The 13,998-nt window shown below is 43.7% G+C and overlaps 1 protein-coding gene across 1 annotated transcript in view; it reads left to right on the forward strand.

Moving 5' to 3' along the window:
• CCDC39 (coiled-coil domain 39 molecular ruler complex subunit) overlaps positions 1 to 13,998 on the forward strand; it is a 933,141-nt gene that overhangs the window by 123,931 nt on the left and 795,212 nt on the right. The window contains exon 3 of the mRNA XM_069618669.1: positions 6,532 to 6,678. Coding sequence (XP_069474770.1) covers positions 6,532 to 6,678 — 147 coding nt within the window. The remainder of the gene's footprint in view (positions 1 to 6,531; positions 6,679 to 13,998) is intronic.

Raw genomic sequence — 13,998 nt, forward strand, 5'->3', positions numbered from 1 at the left:
ATGGGTCCGTTTGATGAGGCATTTGTGGTAAAGGCGCGAAAGATACTGATTTAGGTTGAGTCAAAGAAGTCTTTGTCGGTTGTACTGGCGCTTGCAATTGCTTGATCCCAGGTTTAGCTATAATTTGTTGATTAATGCCTGACATCAAGTTGTTACAAGCAAAGGCACTGGCAGTTGTTTTTGGCAGTTGATTGGACGTTTCCTGCGTCCCATGCAAGGCGCGGACTTGTTGTGATAAAGGAGAAAGAATCACAGTGGACCTTAAACTTGCACTAGGGTTGGAAATAGCTTGTGATGACTGGTCCGTCACTCCCGTTGTCTTGGGTTGCTCCATTTCACTAGTGGCAGTGCTGTTGGGTTGAATAGATATTGGTAAGGCTGCCGGCTTACCAAGGGTTTTAAAAAAAGAACTAAGAATGCTTTTTGCATTCTTGGTGCCAATCATATTTTTTGTTTTTTTTAATCGGAATAGCAGATTTTTTTTTTTTTTATTTTGTTATTCTTGAGCTTCGGGTTTCTAAATTTCAACTGTTGAAGGTGGCTTTGCCCTTCATTTGCACTCAATTGTGAGTTTTGCATCTCTCTTGGTCCAGGGGGGCCTCATTAATCAAGATTGGAATTGGTAGCATGGGGGATGGTGGTGATGAAATTATTCACATTAGACGTCACCGGTCCTATTATACCCGGAATTGGCGGGAGAGGGCAAGGTGCCAAGACAACAGGGGTGATCACCTGTGGAATTTGCGATGGTATTTGTACGCTTGTTCTATTTAGGACATTGTCAGCCATATGGTTAGAGATCAGGGTGACAAACTCTTCAGGACAATCCTGGTTCTGAGAAATCTTTGATAACTGTTGTGAGGACAACCATTTCATCAAGTCTTAAAATTGTAGGGCCTGGCGGGTAACTTTGGAATCCAATGATTCAAAAAGTTTGCACAAGCTATATACTGCAGTATTAAGGGCTGAAAGTGCTGGTGGAATCATTAAAATAGATTGCATTGCAGTATCGGTTGTAAAAGGGTAACACGCACAAGGAGTCGGCATTGCAAAGGATTTTAACATGGGCACGTCATTTACATGGGGCAAGTCACAAGTTGCCGACATGGCACTAGGTATATGATCAGCCCCTCGAGAGGGGGGGATCAGACCCACATGTATTCGTATGTATTGAGAGAACAGCTGAGTCAGATAGCAGTTGTGGAAATGCAATTGGTGAAATGGACAGCTTTGAAGTATGCAGAATTTGACAGTTTTTTGTGGATTCCATCATCGTCAAGTCGGAGATAGGTTAAGTATTGACAACTCTCACAGGAGTGCATTGGGATACATTTAGTTTCCCAATAGTTAAAGGGGAAGGAGTGTGTGCTTCAAATGATGAAATGGTAGCAGAAGGCTGAGGAGAAGTATCAGCTCTATGATTTGGTGAGTTAAATGGGAATCTGGTTTGCTGATTTGCTGACTATGGAGTCAAAGAAGTAGCAGAAAAAAAAGTTTGGGGTAGTAGAGCAAAGTCTAATGAGGGTGGGGGTGGGAGTGCTAATGGCTCCAGTTGGGTTTCTAGCGACAGCGGCACTATTAAAGGCATGTTAGTTGTTAGCTTATGTGAGATAAAAAATCAATAAGAAAATAAAAATAAAAATACAATGTAAATGCAAACGCAATGTGATTTTCCCAGAGAGAATGCTAACAACAGAGTACTTCCCCAAACAGGCATTTTAAACAAGCAACAAGAGCAGGCACTTAGAATAAATGTACGTGTTCTCAACCTGTCTTCTTTGAGAGAAAGGTATCGAGTAAATGGCAACTTACAATGTTCCAGATGAAGAATGGAAATGGAAATAAGCTTAGCCGCGGCACCGTGGCTGCACGGCTAAGCGGCCAAGCGGTACTTACGAGTACTTGCTCGTGTGCGCGCGCGCTCTGCGTGTGAAAACTGGCTGATATAGCCAGGCAGCTTGGGAAAGACCCAACAACCAATCCACAAAAAGGGCGTTTTTTTTTCCCCCAAAAAAAAAATAGTGTCACTCAAAACGCTGATGGAAACACTGGGGAAAACAGAAAACAGTCGTTAAGATTGGAGGCAGGCAGCAGCAGCATTAATAGAGTCCAGCTGCAAAATCAGTCACCTGTGTTTTCACGAACGTTGCAGCTTTTAAAGTCCTCAATAGGCAATTGCAGACAAAGTCCAGAGCACACGGCCAAGCGGTACTTATCTTTATAATACTCTTTAGTATTATCTGGGATTGAGTTATAGACATCTAAGTTAAGTTGTTCCCAAAGACCCAAGGACACTAAAGAAACACTAGCTGAGACTCTCATGGGCTCATCAGCTAGTAGCTGAAAGTTTCCACTGGTCATAGGTACTTCATCCACCTGGGAGAAGGCTAAGGAGACAGTGTTGATCCCTGAAGGTTTACCCTTACACTTGGGATCTCCTTTCACATGGCCAGGCAACCCAGAAACAAAGCATTTTCTAAATGCTCTCTGGAATGGGGGTTTGCCCTGGCCTCCATCTGTTGTGGAACCAGGTGGTACACTAGCATGATTCGGTTTACCTTGTGGCTTACCCTAGTTATGTTTGGGGCCCTCTTTTGGATTGGAATTATTGGAATTCTCTTTGTCTTTCTTTGGCTGCTTCCCCTCATCCTTCTTCTGAGTAGCCCCAGAATCCTTGAGTGGCCCTGTTGGCAACCCACAAGTCAGCAGCCTTACCTAGTTTCTTAGGATCTATCACCTTTGAATCAGCCAAGTGCTGTCTGAGCTCAGGGGAGCAGACATCAAAAATAGACTCCAACATTACAAGATTCCTCAAACCTTCATAAGTGTTCACTTTGTAACCCTTAACCCAACCATCTAAGTTTTTCAAACATCAGACACCCAGGTAGCCCAAGGGGTACCATCATGGTTTTTGAGGGTTCTAAACCTCTTAAGATACTGGGAAGGGGTCTTCCCAAACCTAGCTATTAATGCTAGTTTCACACACTCGTCATCCATTTTATCCTCCTCCCCCAACTCCATTACAGCATCACTTGCAACAGGGGGGAGCCTAGAGAACAGCCAAGGAATCAACTGATTCCCTGAGATACCTTGAATCCCATGATTGTACTCAAACATTGCTAACCAATCCAAAATATCAAGCTTAGTCTCATACATACCAATCATTTCCTTTGGCATACGAAGTCTCTTGGGGCTTGAAGACAGACCTAGAGGACTCTGGGATAGAAGGATTTTCTAGAGACAATTTCTTCATCTCTAGTTCATGGTTCAGCTCCATTTCTCTGAGCCTTAACTCTTGATGTTTCAAGGCAGTTTGTGCATCAATACGTTTCACTTCCAATTCAAGTCTCATTTTCTCAAGTGCAATAAATTCAGGAGTAAGTGTAGGACCTGTGGGGGTCCCTGTGGACAGAGGTTGTGCATTCTGAGCAGGCAAGGGAGTTGTAGGGTTTCCTAGCAAGGGCTCATCTACTTCTTCACAATGAACACTCTCAGAATCAGAAACAACAAATTCCACGTTTGCTGGAGTGGTAGGTCCTTCTCACCCACTCTCCAGGCTTTTTCCCATTAACTTTGCAACCAGTTCAGATTTCTTTCCTTTACCAGAGATATTCTTATCCCTACACATGGTTCTCAGTACCTCAGCAGTATAGAGTAAAAGACTCTCTTCAGTGTAGTTTTCCATATTTGACATGATTTCTTAGTTAAATAGAATTAGTGGTGTTAGCCTTGTGGTTAGTTGAACCCAAGCACTCTAAGTGTAATCACTCTACTTCCAAATCCTCACCGCTGTACACCAGTGTTAGGCAGAATCCTGTGCAGTGCCCTTAGGGACCACTATACACAATTAAGACTACAGGTGGCAATACAAGTTTTACCTTTGGTACAAGCCTGTACTAGTATGTCAGAGTGGTAGCAGTGGCGGAGCAGCCAGGCTTATCTCAATAGTATATGAGCAGTAGCAGAGATTACACAAAAGGAACCACAATTACTGTGACTCAAGCAAACACTGACTCAAGGTTTCAGGTTTAAAAATATAAGTACATTTATTTTTAAACCATTCGTTATAAACACAACACTTCTATGAAACTTCGATAAAAACCACACGTTAAATATACTACAACTAACCAATTCACTTTGTACAGTAAGTCTCAAGGTAAGTACCCTGTGTTGGAATGAACCGGTGTTAGGCACAAAAACACGTTACCGCGAATACAATTGCGATCACTTTTTTGACAGTTCGGTCTACTAAACAAACGCGTATCCGTGACATGAAATGCTACCGGGGCAAAAACACACTTAGCACTTGAGATACCCAGAGGGAGTTGGGGACAAAAATCACAGGCAATATTTTGGTTAGGCAGGCAGAATCAAGAAACACTCAAAGGCAGGAGTTCAAAAGTCAAAGGGCCGGAGCCAGGGTCGAAAGACACCGGGGCCAGTTGCCGAAGATCACACGGTCAAACAGTTCACGATTCAACGTAGCCAAAAGTACTTCGATATTGTCAATGTTCGGAAGCAAAAGTTATAAGAAGGAGGGAAGACAAGGGCAAGGCTTGGAAATGAAGAAAAAGGGATTCACCCAGTTTCCTCAACAGAACACAGTACCCTGTTCCAGTGGTGCAGCTGGTGCCCTGGCAGTTGTTCCTGTAGGTTTCCCACAGACCCACGATTCCTGGAGCTTCATTGTGAAGGAGGACATCTGAAGGGGGTCTGCACCACACAGGGATGAAGCCGGCAGCAGCGACAAGGAATAAAAGGTGCGCTCCTTAAAAACAGGAGAGGCTCTTCAGGTGGCTATCCGGACCACTATAGCAGTGTGCAGCGATTTCGACCAAGGAAGAGGATCCTCTGGTTGTAGAAGATGAGCTGGTTATCCCCACCAAGCTCAAGGGAAGAAGACTCTGGACTGGATCTTCTCTAAGTCGTTGAAGGGAAGATAGCTCAGGACTGCAGCATATCTTCACCAGGACGGGGTAGTGGCAGCAGCCGTCGTTCTCTCCGCTTCTCTTCGGTTCCTTGTAGTTCCAGTGGCGACTCTCTGACTTCTAGCCCAAGAGACCTGCCTTTTATGCGAAAAACCCCCATTAACACAGCCTGGCTGTCAATCACCTAGCAGGGGGGGTTGTCCAGCCCGGACAACTACCCTGGCCAATCATGAAAAAGTGCGACTTGTGTTTCCTAGGATACCCTGTGCAGGGGGTGACTATACCCCTCCCTCACATTCAGCCCACCTAGACACCCAGGCGCCTGGTGGAGGGCTTCTGAACAGAAAGCCCGCCAAAAGACGGTGAACAAAGAAGGCAAACCTAGTTTGCCGCACTAAGTAAGACACAAGAAGGACTTTAACAAAAAGAAATGGCGAATAAACCCAACCAGAGCCAAAAGAAAGACGATTTGGTCAAGCGGGTTTATGTTCGAGGCTAATCTAATATAATAGCCAAGAACAGTACCACGTTTATCTAATATAATCGCGGTAGAAAAGTTAGGGTAGATACCACTGCCACCAGCCACGTCTAAATGTTAAGAGTGAAACAATGCTCTAGGAGGTACAGATAAAAACAGATACGAGTTAACCCTTTCCAGTACTCCATGGAAGATGGGTTGCACTGGATCTGTGGTAGATTGACTAAGTAAAGTTAATGGTAACTTTACCCTTTCTCTGGGACAGTAGTCGCCTCAGAAATGGAGTTGAGGGAAGTCTTAAAGACAACCCTGTGCCACGGCACTGAAGGTGCTCTGTGACACACAAAAAGAAGGGGGCTGCTGAAGTGGTGTGCTTCAGAGTCCACAATCACAAAAACAGATAGAAACACATAGCAAAACACAGGTAAGAGTGGGGGAAAAGCTCTCATTCTTAGCAAGTGGAAAAAAATAAACTCCAGAAGTCCAGCAAAGCTGCTGGGGGACTCACTAGGTGAGGGAAATTAGCCATAGATGAATATTCTCCCTAACAGAGAGGGTGGAATGAGAGGCAAGAGCCGTGCAGAGGGCTTGGGAGGCGACAGGAGAGGTAGAGACTGCAGCAGGATTGGCCAGCTCCTTGCATATTTTAAAGAGTTTGGGCGAGTTGTTAGATGCGGCAGAGACGTGGGCTTGGATATGGGCTCTCTTAGCGAGGACAGGGAGCCGGTATTGCCTTTGGAATAGGCGGCAGGCCAGTTTGTCAGAGTATGCACAAGACGTATGCAATTTCCTCTCAGCCACCCTACAATTGTGTTTAAGGGTAACTAGTCAGTCATACCAAGAGTTGCATTTGGCTTTGGGCTTCAAGCGGATTCACGTGACAGGGGCAAGAACATCAAGAGTATCAGAGATAGAGTATAGCATGGAAAGGGCTGTGCCAGGATGTGAGTCAACCAGAACAAAGAAAAATTGCACACTTCAATTGCATTTTGTAATTTAATGCATAATGTTAGTTTTTAATTTTCGCTTTTTTTCCTCGAAATCCTTCTGTACAGTGTCATGATTGTGGGTGAATAAAAAAAACAAATATTACATTGAAATGGTAATGAACTGCTTATTTTATAGGTTCTCTGCAGAGCCAGAGAGAAAGAAACAGAAACCGAAGAACACTTCAAGATCCTGGCAGATAGGGAAGTAGGTCGTCTTCAACAGGAGATACAACGACTGGAAAATGAACTGGTTACGCTGAGAGAAAGGAAAAACACCCAAGAAGTAAGATTTTCATTAACATATGATTGAATAGCAATGAAGATCACTTTTCACAAGATGTGTATTTCATGTCTTCTTTTCTTTCCTGCTTTGACCTGTTCCAGTCGATTATCTCATTTGTTTAAATCAGCTTTTTTCGGACAATCGTGAAAACTGTTTAAAATGGAACAATAGAAAATGAGTACACCTTCAACAATTGGATTCCCCAAAACAAAACCACAGTCTGCACCCACTTTTACTGACAGGAAATCCGTTTGTGTGAAAATGTATTTTTCTGGAAGCTACACTTTAGTAAATAATGTCAAGGATGTGATGTCTTAGCGTTGTATAGTTTCAATCACTTAATAAGGTAACTTTAAAAGAACTGTTTCTGTTTAGCAGTCACGTACATAAATCATTTGACAACATATGGTTGCATATAGTGTTTTTAAAAAAAAGTATAATTCACGGAGGCTTTGTCTTTCCTAATACAATATCTTAAAATGTAGCATTGTTGTGTTAGGCCTCCACCCACACCCAATGCTACACTCCTCAGACACCCATATTTACCACTCCATCATCCCCACCACCTTCTCATTACCAAGACTCAGAAATAAAATTATTAAACATGTTCCTGATCTCCTTTTAGGAATTTCACTGACATTTTCGGTTGTTTTGAGAAGTTGGGACATTTGTCTTATTACTTTTCAAATGAAATCATAATTTCAATTTGCCAAAAAAGTATTACATTATCAATAATTGTAATACTGTTCAGAATGTAGGCTATTTTAGGTTTAAAGAAACACAATTTATTAACCTTGTCAATTAAATATATAGGATTAAAATGTGCCAATTATAGATCAATGTAAGCTAGCCCCAGAACTATGAATATTGAATGACAGTCTAGGTAAAAATTGCTTCTCATTGGAACATTATGCCAACCATAATCAAAGTGCAGTTTGAGATAAATCGTCTTTTACTAGCTTGTGATTTCTTGGATCGAAGGGGGTGGTGCAGCATGAGCCGTTCTGTTCTTTTTGCAGGAACGTTTGCTCACAAAACCTTGAAATGGTGGTGCTGGATATTCCTGCCATTTGTAATTATGCCTGTTAGCCCCATGAGCATACCGGAATCAGGCACTGAATGGAGTTTCTACTTAGCTGCATAGATACCGTCATTAACTGGAGGCATCACAATCATTCTGTTGATTATTATGGTATTTTAAAGTGTATTGTATTGGATTCAAAGGTAGAAAAATCAGTAAACCTTTCCAATGTTGGTTATTGGGCCTGAATAGGTGTATTGACTATCCATGTGGTCCTCGGGAACATTTCCTTTGATTATGATACATGAAAAACTAGATTCTTCAAACTGGTATATGGCATAGTAGAATCAACCAACAGTTGTCTGGGTAAGGGGATGCTGCTGGTCTGTGTATAGCAGTGTACAAGTTGTGTTCTAATTGGCTGTCTTAGTAACATGGAATGTATATGTGTGAGGAAATGAAATAATATGAGCTCACACTATGTAATCCTGGTAAATGAGGGTTCCATGTTTGGCAGTCAGAAAAGAAGGTTGATGAGAGCATAGAGGATGTTTGGTCATGAAATGGCTTTCCTTTCCTGTTAAGGTTTTTCTTTGCATTGATGATGAGTGAGTTCTATCCGTGCTGTGGGAGGGTTAGTCTTCTCCATGAATATGCAGTATGATGCTCTTTTCTGGTTCAGTAGTGGCAACATCAGTTTAGTAGTATCATTCCAGAGATACTACTAAACTGATGTTGCCACTACTGAACCAGAAAAGAGCATGAGGTTGACTGGTGCATGAGCGGTTTCTGATTTATCTTCTTGTGATTCCAGAGTGGCGGCCGAGGCACTATTCCTGAACGTTATTCCAGTGTTGTTTTTGATTGCCTGTGCAAATCCAGGAAAGGGTTCGAAGTAACTACGTTTAAGATCTGGAGGCCAAAGTATCATGCACTGTTGTGTGTTGCTTTCTGTTGTATCTTGCCTTTCTAGATGCTTGAGAAGGCCTGGAGCATTGGTGTGAGTGTTTTATGCAATGCAATGGAATGCAGAGTTCCTTCCTTTGGATTATTGTTGTCAGGTGACCATTGGATCTGGGATGAGGATCCCTGTAGGTCTTGTGCACCTGCTGTTGATGTCTTAGCTTACGTTTCCATCTCTTCAAGAGTAACAAGATTTCCTGAGCTCGTAAATAGGAAATATTTTTAGAACCGACGATTCCAACACAGTACATAGGCCAGAAGCTTGGTAATTACAACAGTGATGAGTGGAAGAACTGAAGTGCTGTGGCAATAGAACAGCTGACAGTCATTCACCATTGCTGCTCCAGGCAACCATCACCACAGGTGGTGAGCTCCTATGCCTATGGCGTTCAGGTGGTGCTACCAGCTCATAGGGGGGCTTGGAGTACACAGTACAGCCCTAGTACAATTTAAGGGGATACGTGAGCAAAGCACCACATTACTGTTTTTGATCCTTTGAGCTTAAACTATCAGTGTGTAAGGTGTTGCTGACTTTTGCCTGTGTCATTAGTGGTGAAGCTAATATGTTTTAGTGTTGGTCCAGCCTCACACAGCCCGTTGCAAGGCCCATTGTACTGTTATTGTCCAGTAGTGAGCAGGGCAAGTGTGTAGGATTTCTGTGCACTACCCTCAATTGTTGTTGTGCTCCCTTGCAGCCAGAGTTGGGGGATTGAGCCGTTACAGAGTGTGTTGAATTAGAGGATGCAATCACTTCTTCCCTGGAGGTAGCTTCTTCCCATGTGGACAGGGGACGGCAGCCGCTACCTGATCCTAACTCTGGGGGGCAGCTATATGAGGGAGAACCACATGAGGGGAGGCGACTGTTAGGCAAGATTGTATGTAGTAACCCTGTGGGAGACTACACCAGCCTTGTCCTCTTAGCAATCGGGAACCCAACCTTTGGTATAGGTCTGTAGTACACAAGTTGATAGAGTGACTGAGCAGCCAGACTTATCTCAAGAGGGGTCAATGTGAGCTGTAGAGGTTCAACATAGAGATTCACAGTAAAAAGTAAACAAATAACACTTCGACTCAAGGTATCTTATTAAAATAATGATTTAATAATTTAAGTCAGTTTTAAAATAAACCTTCTTTGGAAAGGGCAATATAGAACAATAAAATGCACTTCAAAAACACACTCCTTCAGTTTCATTTAAGTAAGTAGATACCCTTTTGGGATGTCAAACTCACACACGCCTCCTACGTCCTGAGGTGACTTCAATTGCTACGGCACTGTGGACATTGATATATCACTTTTACACTTAAATGCAATACTGAGATTGTGGAAAAGGTTATGGAAGGAAACAAAGGTTAACAGGTTTCTCCAAACAAGTAAGCACTTTACAATCCACCTGTGAAATATAGGTTAAGCCTTTCCCAGCTATACAAGTAACTTGTGTATGACTTTTTGAGGGACAGATAAACACAAAGTCGGAGAGTAAGAAGAGTCTGCAGGGAGCCAGGACAGCCAATGTCAATTGAACAATGTCTAGGGGAGCTGAGGCACTTCTTGAAGGTAGCACAAAAGTATTGCACAACGGTAAAAGAGAGTTTTGTAGAAAAGAATCACTGTTGGGTCACAAGCTGGGAGGCTTGTGAAAAGTAAAGCTGCAAGCAACTCTGCAAAGGGCAGCAAATGCAAGTCTTCAGTGAGAGCAAACAAGATACACTCAACAAGAGGTAAGTACCCCTAATTAGACAGTACCTTAGGTCTGAAGAAAAGGGATTCATCTGGCTTCTGTTCCTGTTGCAGTCTTGCAGATCCTGTGTTCCTGGGCCTCAGTCATGGGGACAAGAGGGAGAACGTCTGGGGACTCCTGCATTGCGATTTGAAGGTCGGCGGCAGCAATGGACTTACTCCAGATCAGCATTTTGCGGTTTCCGCTACCGGCAAATAGCACCACCGCGGTTCTTGGGCACCTTGTGGGCTCTCCTTGCTTCTGGGGTCCAGCCCACTGTTGAGGTGGCTCAGGCTTGGGGCACCCTGCTTCGGGAGGGTCCTCACGATCTTCCTGGAGCTCAGGTCTGGCTAAAAGATGATGCACTCGTTCCTGGTGTTCCTGTCCCCTGGCACTCAGTTCCAGCAGCAGCAAAGAAGTACAGCCAGCAGGGAGAGAGGTTCCAGTCAAGTTCGTCTTGGGGTCAGTTGGTCACACCAACCGAAGGGAAGAAGTAATTTGTTCCGGGCTTCTCTAGTCAATATGAAATTTGGAGCTTCAGCACGGCAGCATACCTTCACCAGGCAAACCAACGGCCCAGCAGGGTGTAGCAAGCTTCTCTTCCAGTTTATTCTTCGGTTCCTTCGTCCAGTGGTCGAATCTGCCTTCCTTGCAAAACACCTCACCTTTTTATGCAGGTTTCTCCCATTAATTTGCAGCTTAGCTGTCACTCGCACAGCAGGGTGGCTGTCCTCCAAGGACAGCCAACCAGCCAATCACATTTGTGTGCATTCTTGTAAGCAAGAAGACTAAGCACCGGGAGTTTCGGGAACCTCCCTCACTTCCTGCCCTGCCAGACACGCTGGAGCCAGAGGCGGGCTTCACTTGTGAATCCTGCCAATGACAAAATTAACAAAGGGACCAAACCTGGTTTGGCGTGCAGAGTAAATCTCAAGAAGGACCTCACAAACAAGAAATATCGAAAAAAGGAGACCGGGCCATTTTGACAAAATGGGCACCCATGGGTGCAATATTGCAGCTGAGCATTCAGTCTGCGGTAAAAACACACACTGGTAGGAACATTAAACCACTGCCACCAGCCATTAAATGTAGTGAGTGTAACATAAAATGTTTTACAGGAGGAGGTAGACAAAGGGGATACTAAGTACCCCCCCCCCCCACCCAACTTCACATAAGATGGTGTGTGCTGGGTCTACAAAGAGAAAAAGGTAAGTAAAGTCAATTTCACTTTACTACTCTTGGAAACAGTAGTTTATCCAACAGGAGCTATTTAAACTTTAACAGAAATCCAAAGGACTTCTCTGTGACACTGCACTGAAGGTGCTTTCTGTCACAATATAAAAAGATATTGCCTATGGAGTTTGTCAGACTCCCAACCAAAAGAAACCGAGTCAAAATCAGAGAAAAATACTTGAGAGTGAGAAAAAAGTCCCACTCACTCGAGGATAAAAATTAAAAGTCCTAAAGTCCGCAAAGTCAGCAAAAGAGCGTCTCTAAGGCAGAAGGGAATTGGCACAGAAATGAGCATTATGCCTAACAGCGACCCTCGGGGGGGGGGAGGGGTGTGGGGGGGAATGCTATGGCATTGTTGGACCTAGTCGCATACCTCCCTTCCCTTTTAGAGATGTTCCTTCTCTTCCTCATTCCTCAATGGCATAGTGTAAACCTCTCCCTCAAACCCTTGCCAGGTCTACTTCATACAGTCCCCAACATCAGACAGGGAGTGCTATATTAATAACTGAAACAAGGTAGAGGCAGAGAGCAGTAGTGATTACTCCCAGTGAGATCCATTGTTAGCTTGGCGCGAGAACCCCTAGCGGTCTGTGGAATTATTTAAACAGACGCTTACCTTCATTCAGATTACTTTATAATCTGAAATTGTAGTCTGTTAGAATTGTTGAGACAGGACTGCTGATTCTTTTCATTTTTAGCTTTTTAAATTTTCAGGAGTTACCGATTTAGAATCTTTTAACAATCGTGCTTTTTAGCATTTTAATTTAGTGCTCCCACACACGCTTTTTAAGTTGTTTAGCCAGACTTTTTTGTGCTGTTTATCGACTTGTGCTTTTCAGAGGCTAACGTGGTGCTGCTCAAGCATTAGCCTCCGAACTACAAAACCCACAGACCCTGGTAGTTCTTGTGCCTTTTATTTGCATATCGGGCACGAGAGCGCCACGCAGTCTGTGGTGGTCCGTGAAAGCGCTGAAGGTGGTACATCATTTTACTACCCGCTCTTGGATTTTGTTGTCAACACATGGGTATTTCGGAGGTATTGGAAGCCTTTAAGGCTGCTAGGGCCAGGATGGATAATAATAGCCATATATCTGCGTTGCATGGTAGGAATGCAACGCAGAGCATGCATACAGCTGCTACACCCTCATCTGGGGCTTGTAACAATGCTAGCACCCGGCCACCACACATGTTTCCAGGCTCCAGCCTTTCTTGTGAGGTTGCTTTTAAGGCTCACAAGGAGGGCGAGCCAGGAACACAGGAAGTTGAAACCAGGGTGTCATGGCAGAGGCACTCTTTTGGGGAGAGCAAATCCACACTACTACACAGCAACCAGTCAGGCATAACAATGTGGGAACCACAAATGTGGCTCTACGAGGTGAGGCTAGATTGACCACTTCTAGCAACAACATCGGAGGTATAGTTAAGCAACCCATGTGCACACCCAAAGCTATGCTGTTAACCACCAGGTCTCTTATCAAGCATGCTGTGGAAGTAGCAACACATATTCAGGAATGTAATCTAGATATCTGCACACTCATGGAAAAGTGGAGCCATGATGCAGCTGACCCCTCTTTAGGTTTGGCCATTTCGAAGGTTTACAGCATTTTGCGGCAAGACAGAATGGCGGGCGGGGGGAGTTGCATTGATTTTCAAATCGGATCTAAAGATCTGGGAGGCCAAGGTGGAAGATATACCAGGCTCTGAACTAATGCTGGTGAAAATGGGCATGACTGCTGAAATAACCCTGAATGTAATACTGTTATACAGAATGCCAATAGCAGGGCCCGATTTCCCTGACCAGTTCTGTAATCGCTTATTGCCTTTGCTCAAACCAAACACAAAATTGTTAATATTGGGTGCCCTTAATTTATGGCTCGGTAATGATTCGGATGCTACAGCATGCGTATTAGAGGCTGGATTGAGCACCCACTGCTGGACTTGTTGTTACCGGGTTTATTTTACTTCTGCTTGTAAAAACGGAACAACCTACCAATCTCTCAAATTCATTTATATTTGTTCCATTGAACTGACCAGTGACACTATCATTCCATTTTCCGAAAAAATAGCGCTCTTAATGATGCATAACAGGCGGTATTAAGTGGCAAAGGATGTACATACCAACCCATTCCTCTTTCCCCGTGCTGGGGTAAATGGCAACAGACCCAACAATTGGACCTATTCAAGATAGCATGGGTCATATTCATAATCAATAGCAATGTATTATTGTCATACCCTTTTCTATGTTTCACTTCTTGTGAGGGGAGAGTATAAGAGAGCATATGTACTGGGCTGCTCATAGTGAGAGCAGTGGTAGCAGTCGAGAGAGTTCAAAGGATGCACAGTTTCTAGATACCAGAATATTGGGACTAATGTAACAAAGATGCA

This window comes from Ambystoma mexicanum, chromosome 10 (genome assembly GCF_040938575.1).
Source record: "Ambystoma mexicanum isolate Mex_15411 chromosome 10, UKY_AmexF1_1, whole genome shotgun sequence".
Lineage (NCBI taxonomy): Eukaryota > Metazoa > Chordata > Amphibia > Caudata > Ambystomatidae > Ambystoma > Ambystoma mexicanum.